Raw genomic sequence first — 26761 nt, 5'->3', positions numbered from 1 at the left:
AAATCTGTGAGGATTTGTTTTTAAAAATTATAAGTAGTGTCTTACGTAATTTTGCGCGCTGAATATAAATTTATAGCCGCAGAAATTACCCATTGCATTGAGCTTTTAAAATAAATAGAGAAAAATATCCCAAAACTTTTTTTCAATTATAAAGAAATTAATATTTCATATTTCTAATTTCTTTTATAGTAGTAGAGAGTATGAAGTCTTTATTAACTTATTTTATTTTTTTAAACATAGTAAATAATACTTAATAAATTAAACTTTAGATGAGTGCGGCATATATTTCGGAGTTATTTTATACAAACTGGATATTTCTATCTTGTAATTTGCAACATTATTTTTTTAGAGTCATATTTTTATAGAGTCATCACTGGGTGAATAATATTTCTAATATAAATTAATTAAATCTTAGCGATAACAACAAATAGTCTTTTAATAATAAAATGTTTTAAAAATAATGAATGCTTGACCGCTATCAATCTTGAACCGCTAATAGTTGTCCATATCAATCAATGAAGATAAAAATTAATTTTAAATACTAAACATTTTTCGAATAATTTTAAATGCAATTTTTCTCCATCAGTTGTTTATAATGTTATATTTAGTTTTCAATTTGCTTTGCATCAAGAATAATAAGATGTGTATTGAATAGAAATTTTTCGCGTAGTTTTTAGATTTTCATAAAATCATATGAGACGGAAGAGCATGCTATTAATTCATAGAACATAGTTACCATTTTATTTAAGAAAAAGAAACGAATACAATTTTTAATGGCATTTTTATTAACATTTATAAAGTTGCAATGTGTGTAAAACGTATTAGTTAATTCATGAATATACAAATAAAATTTATGAATTTAAAAACAATATTGTAGTACAGAGAATTTATATTAATAGTAGAAGCAAATAGAATTGTATAGCATACATTTTCTAATATTTCTTTCTTTACTCTTTTGTCATAATATGCTTTATACCTATAATTTAAGCAATTATAAGATAAGACGTAGCAGTCAGTAAGAATAACGTGTATAATTTAATATATTAAATTTACTTGTCACAGATTTATTTTTCATCAATTCATGACATTCTCAATTGATATTATTTTACTAAACACAGCTTACACGTCGTACAAAAAGTAAATACAAAATTTTTTAATATTACATTATTCCAGTAGCTGCCTGAGGTATTCTAGATTTATTTATAAATCTTAATCTTAATATACGTAAATTAATTCATAGTCTTCATTCGTTTTCGCAAATATCTTTCATATTGAAAGGCAAACGTATTACCGAAACACTCATTCACACATAAATACACACATAACATTTAAACAAATACTGAGCCTCCACATAATACAAAAATGAGCGTTATTAACATATAACGTATCTTATTGATATGATCATTATAATATTATTATGTCATTAATACAATAATTAATAATAAATATATTAATACGTATAACAAATATACGTACTTAATACGTAAATTTATTACATACTAATATAGATATTTAATTTATTACTTATAAAATTACAATTACTATTTATACTAGGACAATTCGAGCTCGTCATTTTTCGTTTCTTTGTAAAGATTACATTTTTACTTTTTCCTTGCGTGTATATCAAAAATTTTTCCCAAGCTATCGATTGAGACTACTTTGAACTTGAACAGTTCAGCCGTTGCTAAGATCTGATAATCTCGTTATACTTGAATTCGTTGACTCGCGTAAAAGAGGTTTGGTCTCTTTCACTTTGTTCATTCAAAGAGAAAAACATAGAGCGAGACGCGACCGCGCCTCTTGATGTGTTTAAAGTATAATCTAATATTTTGCATCTATCAAAATAATTTTGCTTGTCAACTGTTAAATTAATACAAAATAAAGTTCATTTATAACAGTTCACATTTCTTTACACAAGTATAATTGAGCGCAATAGTAATCATAGTGGAAGATATTGATGGGCTACGACAAAATGGAAGCGTTTTGATCATAATAACATCTGCGAACATCATCGTTCCTCCAGGTTCAGTTTGTAGATCGGTCTACTACTAAATTTATTGTTCATGGAAATGGTATTGGTCCTAACCTGCGTGTACTTTGGCCTTTTGTATCGCGTGCTCCAGTGGAGATAACTATACCATCCCGACACCAAAGCGCCTAGTCCGTTGCAAGTGCACGAGAAGATGAGCAAGATCGTTAGGATATTTTCTACTTCGGGGCAATTAAGATCCATGTATCTGATAAAACAATGTCATTTTATGCGTATATCATATATGAATAATTAAATTTGTTACATCTATGCTACGTATATATAGATTTTCAATAAAAAGAAAATATAACTAAAATACTTTTTTATTAAGATCACCCTCGGAAAAGTAAATTATATATGTTTGTACATATTTTAACTTCTACGTTTTTTTTAATTTTAATTAATTTTGAAAAATATTGCATAATTTTGCGTGAATCCGTGTATAAATTTTTTGCCATACCTGATTGCATTTTCGAGCGAATCAGGTGGTTCGCCTCGTGGTCTGCACACACACGTGGCATTTAATACTCGCGCCGGAGTGCATTCCAGTCCCATGAGACGTGACAAGTGCATCGCGGAGAATATGCACGCACTCACACATGCGATGGTGGCTAGGACCGCCAAAAACATGCTAACTACCTGTTTGTCGTGAAAGAAATATGATATAAAATGTGACAAAGATATTAAGAAATGTTAAGAGAAAGAATATTTGATATTTTTATAGATAATTCTATATTAATTGTATAATAAATAAAATATAAAATAAATTAAATAAATAAAAATAAAATTAATATTAAATTGATATTTTAATATTCTTTTGTAACAAAAACTTTTAAAATTTATTGTTGGTGCAGGAATATGTATTACTATAGTATAATATGTAAAACTACTGTACAAATGAGCACAAATATTGCACTACTGTGACAAGAAAAAAAAATTATCATTAGAGGAACTGAAAATGAGTAATAAGCGATAAGGCCTTGAGAGTTTTTCTAAGAAATATCTGCAAGGTGTATGCGTCAGAACTCTTACGTACCTTTGTGGCGGAAAGACAAAGTCCAGAAGTCAAAGCAGGATATTCCTTTTTGAAACAGCATAAAAGGCTAATTCCGAAGCTTCCGGATATCAAGAGCTACGGAGAGATACGGAAATAAAAAAAATTAAATGCAAAGAAAATATTGCAAAGGAGCATCATAACTTACAAGGTGTTAATATGCATGCCATACTTACGGATAAAAAATTATATATACAATTTTATTCATTATAATTAACATATTTTAAATAATAAAAAGTAATGAAAAATTTTATTAGAGAAATGTTCTTGTTAAAAACGTAAAATATTAATTTTTGTTGCATACTTACCTATAGTTAGTTAAAGCTTAAGTATTTATATAATAATGTTAATTTATATAAAAAATGTACATTATACAAAAAATTCTCAAAACTGTTAAAACTGATGTAGACGCCAATAAATAATTATTAGCTTCAAAATAATTTCTGTAAATTAGAATTGTTACATACGATATATGAAAATTATATCAAAAGAGATAACATTCATTTTATTTAATTACCTTATTATTTAAAAAACATGATTATATCATAATATGTATGTAAGTCTAATTACATATCATATGTTATTACGCCTATTTTAGCAGACTCAGCTTGTTAGATAAGCGAAGATTGCTATTCCATATTATTTTTGCATCGTCATGGTAAGAAATGCAAATCGTATGAAATTATTCCACTTACGGGCATGCCGCTCCAATACGGATTGTCCATGACCGGCAGGTGTGATGCCCAAAGCAACAACCATAATGATAGGGAAATCACCGCAACGCCGAGGATAGTCTGTAATGCCGCCAGACATCGAGCTAATCGTCGATGATAGATCAAAGGAGGTAAAATTTTTTCCGGGCCTAAAAATATAAATCTACTTTTTAACACTCATGCTACCGCTTTCGTAATACAATTAATATATATAATTATCGCTAACAATTTATTACAAATTTATTCGGAATTTGAATCGTCTCGTGAGTGATTACATTTTAAATAATTTTTCCAATAGTCAGCATATTGTGCACATAAATTTATTTATTCTAAAATATGAAATAATATCGGACAAAATAGAATTTGCTACTTTCAAAAATAAAAATTATATTAAATTATATTAGATTAGATCAGATTAGATTTACATATAAAGAAAATAAACCGTCATATTGTCGTTTTATTTCATAATTCACATCTTTACTTAATCATCGTAGGATTATTCCGAGGAAGAGAAGTCAACAATTTCGTAACGCAATTCGCCATATTGCATCCGTTAGAAACGATTTGCTGACGCAGATGATCAGTCGTCTATTAGGTAATTAGGTAATTAGACATTGCAAAGACAGGCACGCGCCATTTTTATCCTTCGTTGCGACACACATTTCCCCATAGTGTAAACGTAAACGACTGATTGTCGGCCGATATTTCATGGTAATAAGAAACTTTAAGTGTGTGAAAGAAAGGAGAGTTTCCGACATAGAGTGGCCTCGCCGCCGTCCCTCCTTACAAGGTATCCTAACCGGTTGTTGAATGATTGAACGTAAGCGTCCTTGCTATGTCAAATTGCCAGGAAACTCGCCTACTATCATCGTTAACACAAGTTTGCGATCGCTTCCCATCAAGGTACAGAATAGAAACACGAGCGATTACCTACCACCACAGTATTTTGCAATGGTAAATAATAGCTTCTTATCGAGTTTTGTAAGAATAAACATTTTAAATTAGTCTTTTTATTTAAGAAAAACTGCAGAAAATTTGCGTTTTTCTCTACTTGAGAAAAGCGCAATTATAAAATGTGGTACTATTAAATAAACAAGATTTGTTTGTTATGTTTCTGACATAAATTTTTTTAATTAATATTAAAAAATTCTGTATATATATAATTTTTTTTTTTTTTTCAATTTAGGGGCACACGGTTGAAAGACTTTATTTCATGTAAACATTTCAATATAATTATTAAAAAAAATTTTTTACAATTATAAAATAAGTATAAATGTCTTTTTTCAGAACATTTTCTGCAAGATGCCAAAAATATTAATATAATCAAATAGGTAAAAAATACGTTAATAAGACATATTAAGTCAAACGATCAATTTCTTCATCACCACATAACTGTTAGATAAAATTACTCGAGACGTTATTTCTTTTTCTGTTTAAACCATAGAGTTTGTTGCAATATAAACAAGATCTAGAATTAGCTGATCTAAAATTAGAATTAAACAAAGTTGAAGACGTCAGTTATAATAAATGAGTTTGATTAACTATAATTTCTCTATCGTAATAAAAACGGATTTTCTTCAAATGATGGATCCATTAATATTTACAGGTCAAGCAAGAGAGACAGCAATTAGCGCAATGTATTGGCATCAACAGAAGAACAGATTGTCACATGACGGTATGAGGAAGAAGTGAGTACTTTGACCGTCGTTGAAAAACCGCAAGAGTGAAGGGACGAATGCATCATGTTTGTTGAATTTGCAGCGCTGAAGGAGCATGCAACTTGTACCTCAGTCAGACTTAAACCGATTACTATTTTGCTTGAAGCAAAGTTGCGGTAATTCGGTAAAAATGGGAAAAGAAGAGGAGTAAAGAAGAGATTTCTCAATGATTGTCTTCAACTATTAAAAAAGTACGTCTGTCGTTAGCTGTTGTTACTCATGCGATTTTTCTTCTTATTATTATTATTCTATTTAATAATTCATAACTAAGAATAAATAATAATAAAAAAGAATATAAATAATATTAAATTCAAACCTCTTTAAATTCTATTAATGTATATTTTCAAGTATTCATATACGTTCCTGAAATAATCATTTTCTCCAGTCCAAATCAGTGTTTCTCAACTATTTTGGTGTCGCGGCATATTTTGAAACATAGAAGGTAATAATTAAAGAAACCAAGAGACTCAATAGATTGTCTAACATATATGTAAATCTTATTTTTTTATGCTTAAAGAAATAGATGTCAAAATAAAGATTCTCAAGAGATGAAAATTTAGTATTTGTAATATGATTATCATATAATTATTTATTGATTTATAGTTTAATAATAATAATTAATAAATTGTCACCCTATTGTCATCGCGACGTATAATTACGCAATATTCCATTTCGAAGGTTTGATGAATTCTTTTAACATTTGCTATTACAATATAAATTACGGCAAATTTTTATAAGTTGTAAAAGATATATTTGAGAATGTAAAAATTTATGAGACATCTAAATCAGCGTATCTTACATAAATCAGCGTTTATCATTGTTAAATTAAAACACAATTCTTGTTACTGCAGCTGAAAGTTCGTCAAACTTTTGCTAAACTATTTGTTTAGTAAAACTAACTAACTTGTTCTAAGAACGTCCGCAAAAACTGATTGCGAATGCTGATTTTATGTCAAGTGTAAAAGAGAAATCCTTTTGCAGCGTGGCACCCGTGAGGAATTTTAATATCTCCCTATCGTCGAAGGATGCCAATTCGTGAAAGATACGTGCTTTCTATGTCGGAAGTGAAAAACAATTTTCACTCGCGGAAATGCAATGCGCGCACCTGCAACGTGAGGATTACGTCTCTAACTGTACCGTATGTATGTACGCGCTGTAACTGGCGAACGCGAGGCAAGCTGCAACTGCAGAATGTAAACGCACACCATAAATAAAATCGCGTAAATCGATAAAAATGAAAGCCGAGGGTAATCTTAGTTCTCACGCATAGTTATTTTTAAGTAACGCAAAATTTCAGACTTTTCCTCCAACAAAAATCCGCATCGGACCGCTTTTCGACGTAACGGACGACCACCGCAGCCGTTAAGTAGCGGATATTGCTGCTCCTTTGAGGAATGATTCGCACGGTGTGGGAATGCAGGACTTGAATACGCGTTGTTCGCATTGTATTGCCTCGCCATATGTACGTCGTATTTATTGCACAATGCGAATATATACCGGTGCGAGTACAAAGGAAGAAAGGGCCGTACCGAGAGGTCAAACGGCGACGACAATCGACGAAACGAGGCACTTATCTTTAATTCAATATCAATTTATCGCTGATATATCACCAGGGTGAAAGTACAATCAGCAACTCGTTTGGTACATGATCCGTGGTAACAATAGATAAACGCGCGCTTGCAATTGTAAAAATAAATTGTCGAATTTCGAAATTTGTTTAGAAGGCATACAACGAGTCTATATTAAAATTACGTAAGCCGAGAATTAAAATTTAATAGTATTGTCGAAGTTAAAGGAAATAATCTTATTCTGATATTATTTATAATAACATCGATTCGTATGGTTGTAACGTGTTCACTGCGTAAATTTCCAACTACCTGTAATTTGTCTTCGTTTGTATCGGGTATGTCGAGTACGTAAATGGGCCGGTTTACGTGAATGTAAACGTGAACGTATACATTATATATACGAGATAACAATGAGCGACGTTGCAATGGTCCTCGTTTATTTTATACGTCTCGTCGTCACGGCCGGTAAATTCGCCGCAAAATGTACGGCCCACGTACACGCATAACGCACGCGTACCGGGTGGTACGTTTCCATCATTCGTTGTTCCCAATACATGGATAATGCTAATGATATGACTTGCGTAAGAAGGAACGACCGCAGGTTAATTGAGTAATTGCACCATAATTTGGATAACTAACAGCTGTTCGTAACTCATTCGACGACCCGGGATATTCAAAGTATATCGTTGAAAGACTGGACGTTTAAAATACGTTTCTACAAGCGTCATTTGGATGAACTGTAATAAGGATATTTACATAGTCATTTTAAGGATGTTTACACGTCATCAATATGTTCAATTTTTTAATTCATTAAAATTAAATTTTTTAAAATTCCGATTTTATTAAATAATATTAGATGAGTTTATTTTGCATATTTTGGCCTAAGAATGATTCGATAGTTTTAAAATATGCCATTACACAATAGACGTCTAAAGAACGTCCAAGGGTAATACATGACAGTACGCATCTCTGATGCACTGTTAAAAATCGTCAGCAGAATTTATTGTAATAGAGGTAAATTTCAAGGTACACTAAAAATATTTAATGTACGTTTAATATAAATTTAACGCTGTTAAAAATGCACTAAATTTCATGCATATGCTTGTCAGTTAAAGATACATTAAATTTAACGTACATTAAATTTAATGTGCAACTTAAAAATACATTGAGTTTCGTGACGTTTTTAACAGTGTAGAAAACCGTTGCAAAATTGAATTTCTTGTAAATAAAATTTATACTTAATAGAATAAAAGTCGCGACACGAAACTTTTCGCTCTTGTTTTGACAAGAGCATATTTCAAAAAAGAATTTCAAATAGAGTAAAATTGAGCTCTAAGAAAAAATAAATAACATACATTTTGATAGTAAAAGTTTCTTTAGGTCTTGTTAAAAATTAATTCACAAATTTGAAATTGTAATAGGCTCGATTGAAATAAATCAAATATATACGTAATGCCAATAAAATAGTCCGCAATGTCAATAAAAAACTAAACACAAAGTATTCGAGTGTATATTAATGTCTTTAATGCAGTAATAATCTTTCACGAAAATGTTACGTATAGACGTTTTGGTTTCGGGATTAGACCATCTTGAATAATAAAATAATTATTGACGGTATTAAGGCTCCTGACTCCTCAGCCGAGAACTCCGCGTTGACGGTAGCGACATTTCGTCGCGGACAAAATTAGAACTAATACACGTGAAACGTGACAGAATGACGATGAAATGTTATCGTGCATGTCATTTTGTTATTATGTGTTTCATTGTAAAAACATGACTTGTCTCGTATTTACCAAATTCGTAAAAATGGACCGCGAGTAAAGTTTCTTTGAATTTTATACATAAAAGTACATTTTTCACTCCTTTTAATAGCTATCCGTGTGTTTTCCTGTCTGAATAGACGTCACTTTACGTGCTTTTTACGACTATTTATTGACTGCTAGGCGAAAAAAGGATAGTCGTGACCGATATTTAGAAGTGTTTTAAAGCCATCTGATTAGTCTGTTTTATCCAAATTGGCATTATTTAGAAATGGCACGTCGGACAAAATTATGTGCCCATGTGTTTTCCTGTTTCAATTGCTTCACTTTACATGCTTTTTACAACTATTTACTGATTGTTAGGCGGAAAAAGGATAGTCGTGACCGATATTTAGAAGTGTTTTAAAGTCATCTGCTTAGTTTGTTTTATCCAAATTGGCTTTATTTACAAATGGCATGTCGGACAAAATTACGTGTCATTTCACGCAATTTCTCGCTTCTGACGTCACGACTTCAATATGGCCGCGGCGAGTACTCAGGAGCCTTAACTGTGAGTCAAGTTCCATACCAAGATTTAGACTAATTTCTACATAACAAAATAATTGTTAGCAAAATAAATAGATTACATTACATACAAAAAATTAATTGTTAGAAATTTGATATTTCTAAGAGACACATATATATCAAAATTGATATAATTATATAATTGTTTTTTAATACAATAATATCTTTAATGCAATAATAACGTGCTCAAAGATGTTCAAAGATTTTCTTAAATAGTATAAAGCCCAGACTTGTCCAACCAAGGTAACATGCATATCTAAAAGACGTGAGACGTAAAAACGTCTTTGCAAAATCTCTCGGACATGCATCTTGACTGGATATTTTTGGGGTTTCACTCTTTTAAAGAAGTCTTTGGATGCTCTTTGAGCATTGTATAATATGAAACATCTTCGGGTTACATTCCATACGTCTATGTATGAAGAACGGTACATTGGATATTTGCACGTAAAATGGTTGTAAAGACGCATTCAATTTTTGCTAGGTCAATTGTTGCTTAGAATGACTTAGATCAATATTTATAACTATTTTCTATTTTTCTCACGCCATAGGTGAACAATTTGACTTTATAAATACTAATTTTGTGTTAAATTTAATATGCATTTTCCCAAATTAAAATTTTTGTGTTAATTTAACAAACGATAAATTTTTGAAAGTAACACCAATATTATGTAAAAAATTGATACAATTTGTAAACAAATCATAAAAACATTTCTTCAGTAAAATTTATATTTATTATATGTATATGTTACATTATAATATAATTACAATGCACATTTTATCCATTTAACTTAGGATTTATGTTTTAAAGCTACATTATTTATAAGTTTGCTTATTTAAAAATTGTATTATTTTAACCTTAAATATTAATTTAATACAAAATATTCGAATAATAATCACATAATGCTAAATTAACACTATTTGAAAAGCTTAACACAAAAATTTTAATAAGAACCGACACAAATTTTAACACAGATACAAAATGCTTTTTACTGTGTAATGCGAGAATTTTACATGTAAACAATTTTTGTCATACATTTCGATTAATTTTATAACTTTAAATATATATTCAAGAATTGTGTTGCCCGCTGGAATTATTATAAGCTGTTTGGGTCTTAATTTATTTTCAGTGTAATAAAGAATAGCGTGACCGTTTTTTAACTCAGTTCTAGACGAAAGCTAAATGCGCGGATTATACGTGTAAGGACGCCGAAATTGGACGTAAGAATAGCTGGTCGGTTTTTAAGTCTACCCGCCGGTCCTGAAATAGAATTAGGGCCACGTATATACCAAGTATACGAGCCCTTGAACAGAGCAGAACAGAATTACGGTACGTACGCACTTCATCAATTTCGACCCTTCGTCACTTGCACGTGTAGCCTTACAAAGGCACAGAAGCGGTACTTATTGTTCACGTAGCGTGCCATTTCTTTGCTTTAATTAATATTTGAATATTATTCAATATGAGATTTAATAATATCGGAATATATATCGGCAAATTATATTTGCTAAGATTTTTCAAATAACTGAAATTTGCAAGTTTTATCTAATATATATTTTTTTTATAAGAAAGTTAGCTTTTCAAAATTTTCAAAATGATTTGCGTGAGCGAGACTAATTTTCATTAAAATCAAGAAGTTGTACGATGTTGCGATTTTGCAAGTATAATGGAATTATGATACGGTAATTAATTGCGGTGTGTACAAAGCGAGACGATTGAAAAGTACAATGAAATTTTTTGCGCTCGCGCCTCAAGATGAGACCGCGTATTTCCAACGCGTACCAAAAAGATCACGCGATATATTTCCGGCCCAGTACTTCCGCTATCTGCAGAGAACCATGTGCATCCACTTTAAAGTGCTCCGTAGCCAGCGGAGCAAGAAACGTTTAAAACCCAGTGAAATATATACGAGGATAACTAAAAAAGAAAAGAGTGAATCCTTTTTCTAAATCAATGAGATGATGTACGAGACCAGCTAATAGAATACATAACAAGGTCCAATATTCGTGTTTCTTCAATCGCGTTTCCTCTAAAAAATTATATTTTTGTTGTTATTTTTTTTTTAATTAAAACTGCACAGTGTTCTCTAAAATAGAATAATTTAATAAAATAATTTTATATGTGTGGTTATGATACATATTGATGTTTACATGTTGTGATCTTTACGTGTTTAATAGTATTAATTTCATGGTTAAAAGGTTAAGAAATTCACAAGTTAATGTTTTCTTTTAAGCTGAGTTATGAAATATTATAATATTACAAAAGAATAATAATTTTTGAGTGCGTTAAAAAAATATTATTTTTAACATGTATGAGTTGCCTTTTTTATTTAACGCAATTTTACTAATCAAAGTACTATATTAAATTTCAACTATCTGAGATATCATTCGATAGAGAGAAAGGTCTCTTTTAACATGAATACACGTATCAAATATCTAATTAAATTATATAATACTTTGAAAAAAACATTTTAAGTATATTTAGAGAGAAAAAAAATTGCAATCATACACAAGAATTTAAAAATAAAAAAGAATAACTCTGTTCTTTTACTTCTCTAAAGCCAAGAATACGCAACAAACTAAAAAAAAAAAATTTTTATATAGAATGTCGTAATCAAACGTATGTAACAGATGTGCCAAAATCCATTTAGGAAACTAAATCTCCACACTTTAAATCGATTAGCACCTAACGATTTTATAAATCGCAAAGACACTCAACATTGGGAAAATAATTATGAGGCACCTAAGTAATTTTTTATTTAAATTTTGCTGAAAAAAAAGTACCTAATCCATTTTGTTGTTCTATTCAATAAATTACACTTTTGCTCTCTTTCTTACATTAAATATTTTTTAAACATGTTTTTCACATCATTACAAGTAAACGTTATCTCAATTTCATGTCCATTCTCTTTAAAAGCTGCAATCCTTTTGCGAGTTGCACTTTCATCACCTCTAACTTCATCCATTAACTACCATTTGCTCCGTGCATTTTATTCTATCTAATTATCGCAGTGATAAAAAGCGTCTGCACTCTTCTGCAGTGTTCGCGGCGGCGCTAATTATAATCTTCCTGTCTGCCTTGGCATCAACCTCAATCCTGCCGGCCGACCGGCGGCGATGGGCATTAAGAGCGACAGTCACGCGTTCGTTAACGCGGAATTATATGGCAGCGGTATAATATGTCGCGCGCGAAGCAACTAGACGGTTATCGAAAGAAATCGAGAAAATCAAATAATACCAAGCTGGTTGCATTCCGTGGCCGGAGAAGAGATTTGTGATCGTGCGATTCGCGGGCGCGCGATCTCACCCTCGGGAGAAATCGATCGCATCGGCCGCCGATCATAAAAAGTTGATAATCGTACACGCACGATTTCATTAGAGACCGATCGAGGAGAGCACGGAGAATGCTACCGCCTTCTCTCGCCTTACGGTACTTTACCGATTGCACGCGTGTTCTTTGATTCCGCAAATATTCCAAAACGTTCGCTTAGATTTTTAAATTCTTGTAATTCTTTCGCCATTATATTCGTAACAAACGGACGGATTATCGCGTTCTACCAATTAATCCGCGAGCACTCGCGTGACTTTTCTAATATAAATGTTTCTATTCTTTATAGATAATTATAAACTGACAAACACGCACACACATACACATACACATGTTTTAAAATAATGATTTTCAAACATTAGAAATCCACTTTAAAAAAATATTTTAAGTAATATATATTTAATTAGTAAATTTATAGCTTGTGTCTGGGTCAGTTTCACCACGCGAGTGGTGAACGGGTTAAGAGTCGCTAAATCACTTGGCATCGCTTGTTATACAACACAAGACGTATATGATGTATAAATTACTCGTAACATAAATTATTCGTAATATATTTTAAAGAATGAAGAGATTGACTTTTATATAAGAAATAGAAATATTATTATAGTTTAAAGAATTGAAGATATATTTTCTTTATACTATATGCCAATGCACACGTAGAAAAATACAACGCTCAGGTAAAAAGTTATTGTGTACTCACGATGACCGGTCCGATGCATCACGATCATCCGGCTGTGCCTCAAAGAATTTCTCGTGGGCGTATGTCGGCCGGCTATTTGAGAAGCTGCCAGATTGACAGGAACAGTGGTTGATAAGCAGTTGGCCATCGATGGCGCCCGACCGAGTTCCTTCTCTTTGTCGCCGCGGCAAATACGCCCAATGTTTCCGGTTGACACCGCACCTGCCGACAGTAAAACGTTCAAGTAAAATTGCACAGGTGCAAATATCTTTTCCTCACCTTTCTCCATTACGTTTCAATATTCAATATTTCAGAGCTATATCTCAACGTAAGTAGGAATAAGGTATTTTGAAAGCGAATGAATCAGTTTCTGCACACGGTAATTATGTATGATATCATAAAACTCGACTTCGCTTTCACATTTCAAATCCGGGATTATTTAATTATTATTTACGCGCGGCTGTACTACGTTTCTTTTATTCTAGGAAACTATAATATTGCAGTAAAACGTTTAAGGAAAGTACAGTGTTCGTAGACTACATTTACAAAATTTTTATATATGTATTTTTTTAAATAAAAATTATAAAATTATACTGTTATAGGAAAGACGTAATATGTTCTTTTTTTCATTTTTTACCAAGGAAATATATAAAAGTATAGTATTTGTAGACTATATATTTACAGAATTTCTATATACGTAATTTTTTTTAATAAAAATTATACAATTAGTTACAGAAAAGACGTAACATGGTTCTTTTTAATTTTTTATCAAGAAAATATGTAATGCAGTTTTATTGTACATTTACTGTCTGTCCCAAAAAAATAAAATATAATTTCTTCAGTTTGCACAATCTTGGCATGATCTTGGCTACAAACATAGCTGCCGCGAAAAACAACTACTACAACACCCGCGAGAATTCAGGACGATAAGATTTCGCGCACTGGTAACATCTGAAGTAGAACAAACAGGTCAAGCTGGCACGAGAGATTAGCGCACAGTGCGTATAAGCGAACAGTACAATTTAATCTCAGTTATTCATTATTGATTTTTATTTTATAATTCCTTTATCTTTAATACTTCAAGATTAATTCAGCTTATAAATTCAAATCTAATTTATATTATTATTTCTATTGTTCTAAGATAAACACAATTAACTCTTAACATCTATGGATATTTTGGATCTAAAAAAAAAATTTTAACCGGTTGACTTCTTTATGATTATCCTTATAGAATTTTCAATTGTAGATAAAATTACTTTGAACTTTCCTTTATTAAGTGCCGTACATCAGATCGTTTAATTTTATTACATGTTCAAACAAAACACTTAAAAGTCTGGTTTGGATCATTTGGGTTCGGATGATAAAGCTTTAGAAGTTTTTTTTTTAATATTTTAATAAAAAAATTGTTTTATTCATAGAAAATATTTAAATATAGGTATGATTGATTAAATGCTAATTAACGAAAATATTTTTTTCTGCAAAATGTAAGCAAAAAACGTTTGAAGTGAATCAACTTGATATTTATGAATGTAGAAACCGTATATCGATCATCGCGCGTTTAGAAAGTCGACATTCCGCACATATGCATGCACACAGGCGGAAAGAAGCATGATTAAAATGTCATTCGACTCACCCGTGACTTTGGCAGTGTGAATCTTTGATACGTTGCCCGCGCTAACGGCGCTACTGACCCTATTGTTGTTGTTGTTATTGTTGCTATTGTTAATGCTGTTATTATTGTTGTTGCTTTGAGATACGGCGGATGTGTCATTGCCATCACGAACCTGGTTCAAATTGTCCACACTCATGGTGGAAGTGACACAAGGCGGCATCACGTCCTGCGAGATCGGAAAAACGATCGTTAATTAATTTTAACAAATGATTTTTGCTACTCTAAGAACAGACTGAGTTTTACGAAGTACGCATTCGAAAAGGTATACAAATATAGTCAAAAGAATCAGCGATAAAATGCGATATTCAATATTGAAATTACTACGTGTTGAATTTTTTGAAATAATTAGTGAGCTTGCGCGATTCTTTTCCTCTCTTTAATTTGGAATTAAAATTTCTAGTCTAGTGATTTAAGTAGTCAAATATAGTTAATAGTGTAAAACAATAGTTATACGAATGCTCATTTCAAATTTGCATCACAATTAACTTTAGATAAAATAAATTAGACAAACACATCCATATTAGTTACAAATAAAATAAATTAGAAACTTTTCTTTTAGATTAGATAGATAGAAGAAAAAGAAGTCTTTACTTTTGCAATTGCGTAATACATTGTACGGAAATAGATATTAACAGCAATGTTAGACTAGAAACAGATGATTTGTAGATATCCAATAGACAACTATTAATTGATTACAATCAATAGCTTTTTTATGCTAATATAAAATGTTGTAATTATAAAACTCTGGTATTTTTTCTATAAACTTCCTAGATCCTGCTTGCGTAGCAAGATTTTTACACAAGTTTAACGAGTAAACAGTTTCTTTCTGAATTCATTAAGTAATTCACAGTAAACGCAAGAGTTTGTAGACTTGTCCCGGTATATGATGCTATCAATAATATCACATAAAGATTAGTTTATATTATTTATATCTTACGCCATACACAAAATGTCTAGAAGAATTATTATTTCTTAAGTTACAGATATTACATTTAGGTTTATTTGGTCCTTTCAAAATTAAACTTATACTTCACATATACTTTAATTAAATTTAATTATACTTTTTCGCCATTTTTGCATTTTTAATATTATTTATTCTGCAGAAACTTTAGAATTAAATTAGCACTCTGTTACATATTTTCACTCGTGTTCATAATTGTAGACTGCTGACGCTCCAAAATTTTTGTTAAGAAAAGAACATATAACTAGTTTATCACAGAACAATAGATCACGATAATTCCGTGACATCTTATATATTCTTATTTTCCGTTTATGCGAAGATGCTTGTGTATGATTTCTGCTCCAAATGATGATTGCTACTCCAAAACACGCGAAAGTCATCAGATTAATGCCAGTCTTGTTGTATTGGTAGCACGCAAAGCTTTTTTTACAATAATACGCGTAAACACAGAGGCACGTGAGCGAAGGACTCACCTTGTAATTATCGTAAAAGCTCACCGGCCGGCTTCTCGGCGCGTACTGAATCTCTTCGTCGGTCTGCATCTTGCGTGTGCCGTGTGACAATATTCTTAAGGGATGCGCGCGCAACCATAGGACGTCCTCCGTAGGTCACTCTCCCTTCTTCCTCCACTTCCGGCGGATCTGCCAAGGCACACGGATGGCATGACGACACGTAAAGACACCGTGATTAAGAGTAGCAAATTAGCGCGGTAATGCGCAGTTACGTGATAATTTCATACGCGTAAAAAGAATTGTAAATAATAATTATAACACGCGCTAACAATAAGTTGAAGATAATTACTAAATCGCTGCAATATGAAAATATTGTTCTACTTTAGCTATATCTGTTTTTAAAGTGTTGTTACAGTGTTGATTGTTTTATCAGCAAAAAAAAGTGAATTTTTTGTTAAACTAGTTATATTTTATAATGATTTTAAAGAATATTTTTTTTACACAATTAAAATATACATGCTAATCTACAAGACTCTAATCTATTTTTTACCAAAAACACGAAAAAAAATTATAAATTCTTTATCGACTATTATTTTAATATGGCGACTCTCTCCATTCGCCAAAATATTTATTTTGTGGAAAAGTAATGCTGAGTGTATGCGCGAAATAAAGGCAGAACCAAGTATGAAATCGATAAATCAATAATGTCAAATCGTTAGATTTAATAATTTAGAATCCTAATATAACAGAATATAATATATTGTAAAACGAGGTGGCTTTATGGACTTGGTAGAGTGACTTTAAACCAAATCTTTTTTCGTTTTGCGCGAGTGCACTTGAAACTTTCCTTCCAAGACTCAATGCTTTTTAAAAGTTAAAATATTTAAAGAAAAGTATATGTTCAAAAAGTTTGCAGAATGCGCAAAACAAATAAAAAATAGTTTGTTACAAAGTGACCTTTCCTGGTCCAAGGTCACCCCTATACGTGACATCTCGATGCAATAGGATATAGAGAACTGTTGACGCTTTGTAAATCATACGTATTATAAGTCATATGTATATAAATTACATTTAATCGATAAAATCTATGCTGTCAGTATCTCAATTTTTTTATTAGACCATTTATTCTATTAAAAATCTATTTATTGGTCTATTTATAATCACAATCTATTTATTATTCAATAATGAGTGTTAAATGTCAGGTAAGAATCATAAATTATATTATAATCCTTGAAAAATATTGTTAGGAACTTTATATTCTTTAGTTACATAATTAGATAAATAACACAAATAGATGTGTATTGATATACATATTTTGTGATTCAAAACTCAAACAACTAAAATAACTTTCCAAATTATAAAACGTTCATCTGTCTTTACGCGAATCTTTTTGTCAGCTAAAAGAATGGTTTGTGACAAATATAATTTTCTTATTACGCGCAAATCTTTTATTTCTTCTGCAGAAGCGGACTTGAATTTAATATACCCTATCACATCAGATGTTGATGACTCATAAATTGCCCATTGCAAGCAATTGCGAGAGGGAATTTTCTTCTAATCCGGTCCGAGACGTCGTAAGTCACGCGTGAATGTCGCGAGGGATGTGCTTGTGCATAAAACAGGGATGATCAGGCATTTGAGAAATATCTAGGGGGTCAAGGGGTTTCTTGACGCTCGTGTCCACGTGCCGTATCACATGCGTGGCGTATCCGGCACTCCATAAATGTCCAGAAAATTGAAAAAGATTGCTCGTGTGAGAGTAGCTTTGATCGGTTTTGTTTGTTTGAATAGACAAGATTTATCTGAGGAATGACTAACTCTGAAAATATCTGATTACTTCTGTATCGTATCTAAATAATTCTAGATAAGTTTAGATAAATTTGTAATCATTAGTAAATAGTAATGTATACTTATTTGTATTGCAACCACCGCTAGCACATATTGAAGATGGCTCAAAGTAAAAGAACCAAAACATATCTTTTATGTTTATTTCTTTTGATTAAAATTTTTAATAACATTTAATATTTATTATTTATTTAAACATTAACAAAAAATGACTTAAATTATGAATTACATGGAGAAACTGAAATGCTTATATATTTTAAAAATAAAATTGTAAAAATAATCAAGTTAGTGTAAAAGTAATTTTTTTTCTTAAAAATATTAAATATGCAATTAATAATATAAAAATTTGATACGGTAATTTAAGTTTTTATAATTAGTTTAATCCAATTCATTTCAATTCAAATAATTAATGAGTGTCTATGTTATTTATCGCGTCTGACTCGTATCCACCGCTTTACATTTAATTTTTCTTTGCTATTTTCACGAATCATTTTATGGTATATTAAATGTATAATTTTCTTTGAAAATAACCAAGTTAAATAATTTTGCATTCAACAAATTTGAATATTAATTTTAAAGTATACAATTGTGTTTTTTAATATAAATAAAAATTAGTCACTTTGCAAGAATTCGCTATCATTTAGCTCTAAATAGATGAGTTAATAAATAAATAATTCTATTCTTTTTCTAAACCATTTCTTGATTAAACATCTTTATTCTCTAAATCTTTATTCTCAATACTGGCATAAATGCTATCTTGCGATGATGTAAAAACAAGACAGTGCAATAACAAGTATAAGAGAGGAAATCCACGAAACTGACCATCGTTTTGTAAACAATTCTCTGAGGCGTTATATTTGATGGCATAGAGACACTCGATCTTGCAAAGGTCGCTATATCTCCGAGCTGTCCCACGAGCCATGCTCGCAAAAAAAGAATGATATTTCTTCTGGGAACTCCGACGCAAATTATGTTAAGATGGCCTCGACGTTACGGCTTCTTTGGTCTCACGAGACCTCTAAGTGCTGATGAAACTTTGATTCCGACTTAGCTCATGATTTCCCCAAGCCATTAACGCGAGTAACACTTCATGTCCGGTTAATGCATTTCTGAAAGCTACCTCTTGAATTTAAGAACCTTCCTCTTTATGAAAAATTATGTAGAAGAAACGTGCTCTCAAATTTCTTGGCAAATGAAAGGCGTCTAGTGAGCAAAAACTATTTTATAGGGAGATTACTTTATTTTTTAAAATGTTTAAACAATATTTTAAATTAATTATTTATTTGAGTATCAACAAGAAAAAAACAGTTTGAATTATTAATTATACATTGAGAGAAATATTGGATGAAATCAATCAAAGTTCAGTTAAATAGAAACAAATAAATTTTACAGTTATAATTATTAAATATGTAATTGACAAACAATTTGTAGCCTTAACCAAATAATTATTTTTATGCAACTAATTATCAAATGTTTTATTAAATGTAACTAAGTTTTTGGTACCAATAACTATAAAATTTATTTAATCACTATTTAATTAAACTTTAGTTGATCTCACCAAATATTTCAATGTATAATTCATAATTCAAACTGTTTTCTTTTCGTTGATACTCAAATAAATAATTAATGTTAAATATTGTTTGAACAGCTTAAAAAATAATCTTCTAAAAAATAATCTTCTTAAAAAATAATCTTCTATTTCTCTCAATATATGGAGAAACCCAAATGTTTATATTTTTGAAAGAAAAATTCAAAAAGAAAAATTGTAAAAATGAGCGTGCTAACAAAATTTTCTTTTTTTTTTTTAAGTATTAGACGTACAATCATTAAACGTGTTAATTTTAATTTTTATACTTATTTTAATCTAATATAAAATCTTACACTTGATTCTCTCTCCTTACAGATCCGTGAAGAACAAATAAATACAAGGAAAAATTATTTGTTGTATCAAACACTTTCGCATAAATCTTACGTTTCTATAGATCACGAAAAACTTCTAATATTTTCCGCACGTCGGCGTAAAGATAAAAAAAGGCAAAGGTATGGTGCACTTAAACCTTCCATAAAAAACTTTCTACATTATGGTGAGACGCATTGGAATGCAGCAGCCCGTCGACACTCGTTTACGTTTGCAGCTACGTCTCTTCCAAGTCCACTTGGCACGTTTTCTTATAATTATATGCAAAGCATAACCTTCGAGAGAATAACAAATGTGTGATGCTCAATGAGAATCCAAGATTTTATTTCTACGAGAAGAAGATTAAATGTAAAAGAAAACCAACAATTATCAATAACTTAGTATTCCAATCACTTTTTTATTATGCATTTAAAGAAAGAAGATGTTAATTATCTTCCGCACAAAGTTAATTATCTTTACCGTTGTAAATTTACATGAAAGCGTGTATATGGATAAGCTGAGTAATGCGACGCCTCTGCATGTTTTTTAATGTGTTACTTTTGATATCTGTCGAGTCAGCCAAAGTTTACAGTGCAAGAATAATGTACATTCTTTGTACTGTCATTAGTATTTTTTTACATAAAATATAAAATGTCTCATAAACTATTCATTTATTTTATAATCTTAATTTTATATTTTTATGGACGTAATAAAAAGATGAATCAATTAAAGTAAAAAATATGTAGTTGCCTCTTAAAAAAATAGGTAACTGCATATTACATAATTTTATTAAATTTATAATTGTGTGTTTTCTTTACACAAATTAATTTATTTCATTATTTTGCGGCTAAAAGAGTTAATTATGGTTATCAAAAAATGGATAATTCACAACTAATATAAAGATAAATATATCAACATTTCTTCAAAATCAAAAACTCAAAATTCTTAATTATTATTTATTAATTATTTTTTGTTTTATCATTTATTATTTATTTAGCATTTATATTTCTGCAGAAAACCACTTTAGCAATTGTAAAAAACCATGTATCCTTTAATTGTACGGTGAATTAAAAAATCTAACAGAGACTATCAATATTGTTTCAAAGGAGGGAAAAAGAGAAAGAGAGAAGGTTTGTAAAACACGTTAATTGTGAGCACGATGAATAGAAGAGAAGAAACTAGACTAAGGACAAAAAGCTGGTGTGAGAGCATCGCCTAAGGGGGCTTAATGAAGAAATGACTTATTTCCAGCTATATAATTCTAACGCACACATAAGTCTGTCGTAGATAGGTCACATTATTGAGCAGGGACCTAGAAAGAATCTTTCTAGGTCCCTGCTGCCAGTGATTATTGTCGATATATCTATTCTCGATCTATTACCGTTGTGAGGATTCTATTGATGATACAAAAAATGGTACTGGTGATGACAGTATTTGCACGAGTATTAATAGCGATAGTGCGAGAGCTCAGTAACCTCCGCGGCTTTATTGCCTTGTGTATATTGCGCAATGGCACATTAACTTGGGATCTTGTACCGTGAAAGTAAAATCCCGCGTGCTCATAGAGCTATAAGTATGACTACGACGTTTCGCTCCAATGATCAAGGCAAAAAAAAAGAAAGAAAAAAGATTTGATCACGTAATTATTTGTCGCGTATCGAGTGTTACCGCTTTATTGTCTGCTGCATGCGTAATATGTGATACTATAGTAATTTATAGTATAATTATAATAATAACATATATAAAAAATTATATTAAAAACACTATAAAGACTGTTTAATAAAGGTAATGACAAGTACAATCAAATAATATTGTAAATAAAACTTTACAAAACAATTTAAAATTAAAATCAATTTCCATGTAAATTTAATTTTTTAATATAAATTTTTATAAAGAAAATAAATCATACAATAATACATTGCATTTTGCTAATAAAAAAAAGTAGTTTTAAATTTATTTTTTAAGTATATATTATGTAAGAATTAAGTATATAAGTAAAAATTTATTTATTTACTAATGTTTATTACATACGTCAATTTTGTATCTTAAGATTCTATTTTCGTATTACCTCGGTACCATAAATCTCAGTGCCAAAATTTATCAGAGATATAGAGCAAAAGCGAGTTCGCAAAATTATGTAACAAGATTTTTAATATTACCTTTTTTTATTCTAAAATTATATAAAAGTGCAATCAAATAAAATAATAAAATAATCATTTTAAATTGAAAAAATATAACATTTTTTAATTTATACAATTTATTAATATATAAACAAATTTAGAATACATGTTTATTACAAATTCACAATTTCATCTTTGATTACTTTAATTTTGTTTCTAAATATTTATATTTATCTGTTATTTTATTTTATCAGTTATTAGACAAAAGATTCTTTTGTTATTCCAAAATTATCTTCCTTTTTATTTATACCGCATATAAAGTAGAATAATAAATTAATCACTTCCAGGCTTTAAAATTATTCACTGTCTCATGATCTCTATGTAAAGTAAGCATTTAGACTTCTGACGTAATGCTAGCGATAGCATATAATTGCCGCACCTGCAACAATTTTCTGTGACGGAAGGTTCGCAAAAAAAACGATTACGCAAGAACATTAAAGAATTGGATTAAATTTAAAAAAAGAGGTTTTTCTTCACATGTGCGATAATCAATAATTGTCATAAATACGATAGTCATTAAGACAATTATGTCATTTCTTCATTCTAAAGAATAGTATTTATATGTGCACAAATTCTGTATATATATATATATATATATATATATATATAATAAAACTAAAAAAAATGATTTGATTATATCAACAAAAAATATATAATTAAATATTTTTAGTAAAACCAGAATTTCTGGTTATTATAAAAGAACTTGACACTTTACAACTCGAACATTTGATAGAAGATCACTATCATCCAGTATTTCCTACAACGGTTCTGATTTGTCCATTTTTGCACAAACACACTGCTTGAATTTATCAAATTTCTAATTAATGCAATAATTATGATTTTTTTCGGTGCATATTTCCAGTGTTATTATGGCTTGATATAATAGTTGTAAGTACGTACATCTCGTGGCATTTGCTTATCATTAATTTTGTTTGTGAAAACATGAAAACAAAAAATTAAGTAAATGGTATTTTATTAGTTACAAATTGATGATCTTAAGATGTAAATATTTATTTGATAAATTAAAATGTATTTCTTTCATTTTAAAAAATAAGAAAACTATTTAAATGACAACTTTGTAGTATATTTTTATAGCTCTAAAAAGAGTCATAAAAAGAAAAAGCCATAATTTTTATGTTCAAATTAAGATTGGCAATTAAAACTTAATTAAACGTATTGTTATTTTATTTAATTTTTTTTTTATGGCTTTATCTAAATATATCATATACATTTTTCTATTATCTATTTTATAATCAGCCAACACGTGACGTCAATAAATTGCGAGAAATATGTAATCCTGAAATGATTTGCCTCGAGTGTTATTTATAATTTACATTTATATGCAAATATTAATAATTCATAATAACAAGTATTAAGTTTGTAGTTTCATGTATGAATAGCTCGCAGTGCTCGGAAGCATAACGCGATAAAATTGATTGAAAGCCATTTCAATTTTATATTAGCAAGCAAAGTTATATCAGCACGAATACCAAGATAATGTTACTATGTCTTTCTTATTTTTCAACCAAATATTAAATAAGTATTTGTTATATAAGTAATATAAGTATTTAATATATGTGATGCAAACTATAATTACTATATACGATAAAGATAAAAAAAATTAAATTAAGATATATATCCAATCTTTCTCTTTCCTTCTCCTTTTATTCTTTTAATTTTTGAAAAAAATATTAAAAATTAGGAAAGCATACAAATAATTCTTTTCATAGTAAGATAAGTGTAATGAATTTATTGAACAGTAAGTTCTGTTAGCAATATTCCAAACAATAGAAAAAAATGTATAACATGCATTTATTTTAATGCGCATAAAATTGTTAACAATTGTAACTGTAATTAACGAATGCGAGAAAGAAGCAGTCGCATTTTATCACGCTCGATTTTCATCCATTAAGCAATCGAGTCAATTTTAACGATTCGTGTAATTAACGTGCGAATAACTCAATATTTTATAATTCAAGTGTAGAACGTTTCTTTTGCTTTTACTAACCCAAATAACACAACTTTTTTATTCCTATGCAAATCTAGATCAAATATTTCTTGATACATATTTTATTTTACTACGTATGTTGCCTACGTATCATATAGTATCACATATGTATATGTGTCTGTATGCGTAGATTATTTATGAATTATTTCATATAAGATGTGCAATTTATCCTTTTTATATAGTATGTTTATTATTAAATCTGGATAAAATAAAATTTGACAATCTCTTAAAATTTAACGACGTTTGTGAATATATGTATTATGAAAAAAAATAATTTGTATATTATGATGCGTTTCAAAAAAAAGTGAGTCGTAAAAATAAAAATAAAATTTTTGTTTAAAAATAAGTTTATATTAATTTTTATTATTCGCTATTGGAATATAAGTATCTTAGTTATCGGCTGAGTGTAAAATAAATAAAAATGTCAATTTGTTTCTACAATTTATGATGCTTTCCTTTGCCTTCTAGTGTCATGATATCGTTACATACATATAATATATACTATTAATGATAACATTTTAAACAAACAATACTTAATAATTATATATCAATGATAAAATTGTATTATTATTTAATGTTATTATTAAAAATAATGTCACAGTTCAACAAATTTTGAATAAGTCAACGTTATAAAAATAATTGTACTTTTTCATAAATTAATGTATAAAAAATTAATTACAAGAAATTAAACGTAAGAAAATTACTTTAGCTTTTTTTATTTACTATAAAAGATATGCGTTTAAAAAATAAAAAAAAACAGAAAATACAATTAAAATAACAATACTATCATTTTCTTGTAAAAATTCTATATTTATATATAAATATACAATAAAATGGTGTTTTTATTATTGATCTAATGATATATTCCATGTAGCAATATAATAATTGATTTGAACTTATTATGTCCTATACATAATAAAAAAGTATTGTATTAAACTATTATTATTAAAAAAATATTTTATTGAATAAAGCAATGCAACATGTTATAAATAATTAAAAAATATTGTTTTATATAATTTTATGTGACTGTATCTTATGTCAATTGTTTATGAACATTTATGCAAAGCTCGAGTATTGGGAAACAGATGTTTTAAAAAAAAATATATTGTCAATGAAATTTTAAATATTTTATCTCTGAATACGTACCGATAAAACACTGTGTAACTTGAATTGATTAACAACTGTGCAGGTTTCCTTGTTAATGATAAAAAATTACACATGGATATCGCGGTTAAACTTTTCAATCTTACAAGCACTTATTTGATTATCACGCTATCATCTTGTAATTATGTGTGAATATTATCTGTTTTATTATACATTTCACTAAATATTACTAATTTGTTTACCGTTGAAGATAAATTTAAAACGGCAAATAGCGATTAAATTCGATTTTCATCGTATTCGTCTCGTTTGTGTCACAAAACTGTTTTTGTACGAGTCCGATAATAATAATACGATTAATATGTCGCAATTGTATTTTTTGTATAACATGTAATATATATGTATTTCTTTACAGTATTGCAGTTCCCATATATATTTTTGATACAATATGATTCTTTTGTTATACCATAAACAACAGTAAATCAGTATTTGCAAATATTATAAAATAAAGTATTATAATATCATAATCGTGATGCGCAGCGTGACAACTAAACCATTTATTTCCAAGGTATAAAACGAAGTCATGGAAGCAAAATAACTTACGACAGCATTTTAATAATACATTTAAAATAGTGTTAACTCGAGCAACATTCAACAAAGTAAAAATGTTTAATTTTATGTATTAAAGACACTCATAAAAAAATTGCCATATAATACGTACTGAAACATTTTCTTGTTCTTTTGTTTTTTAATGTCAAAAAATAAAAATCTCTTAACATATTATTCAATCTGGATTAGTTTATGCTTATCAACTTCTTATCTACTTCAAAAAAATTTTATATAATTTTATTTAGAATAAATTTGAGGGATAAAATTTCAAGAAAATCACAAATAGAAATTAAAAAAAAAAAAAAATAATTTCTACGTAATTAATGTAGAAATGTTATATAATGATTAAATTAATAATCAACGTACATGTGCATCGATCGTTCCTGAACAAAAGTGGTACCACATGAAACTGAAATTAGATTTCAAGCTGATACAGTTTTAGTCCCAAGATTACTTCACTATTTTCACACCGAGACACGTTTTGCCCAGAGACGAATATTCTCATGAATTAAATCCGCATCACTTTTATAATAATAATCGGAACGTTCTCCGATCGCAACCGATACAGATGACCAAACGGAAAATGCGACACACGATGTAACTTCGCCAACGTCGCGGTGACAACT

General features: G+C 29.4%; 1 protein-coding gene across 3 annotated transcripts; it reads right to left on the bottom strand.

Moving 5' to 3' along the window:
• Positions 1 to 762: 762 nt before the first annotated feature.
• On the bottom strand, positions 763 to 26750 carry LOC105198424. Of its 3 annotated transcripts, none has more exons than XM_039453065.1 (8): positions 26502 to 26750; positions 16541 to 16684; positions 15044 to 15248; positions 13432 to 13632; positions 3779 to 3945; positions 3066 to 3161; positions 2490 to 2668; positions 763 to 2237 (listed from the first exon to the last, which is right to left on the bottom strand). In XM_039453065.1, exons 2-8 carry the CDS (start codon positions 16583 to 16585, stop codon positions 2009 to 2011), a joined length of 1122 nt encoding a protein of 373 aa, XP_039308999.1. In that variant the 5' UTR covers positions 16586 to 16684; positions 26502 to 26750; the 3' UTR covers positions 763 to 2008. The 3 variants fall into 3 exon arrangements, with proteins under 3 accessions (XP_039308999.1, XP_039308997.1, XP_039308998.1); XM_039453063.1 differs by having other exon boundaries at positions 16517 to 16684; positions 26502 to 26748; XM_039453064.1 differs by lacking the exon at positions 26502 to 26750 and adding an exon at positions 25572 to 26300 and having other exon boundaries at positions 16517 to 16684.
• Positions 26751 to 26761: the final 11 nt, after the last annotated feature.

Source organism: Solenopsis invicta, chromosome 8, assembly GCF_016802725.1.
Source record: "Solenopsis invicta isolate M01_SB chromosome 8, UNIL_Sinv_3.0, whole genome shotgun sequence".
Lineage (NCBI taxonomy): Eukaryota > Metazoa > Arthropoda > Insecta > Hymenoptera > Formicidae > Solenopsis > Solenopsis invicta.
This window is presented reverse-complemented; position numbering and strand designations above follow the sequence as displayed.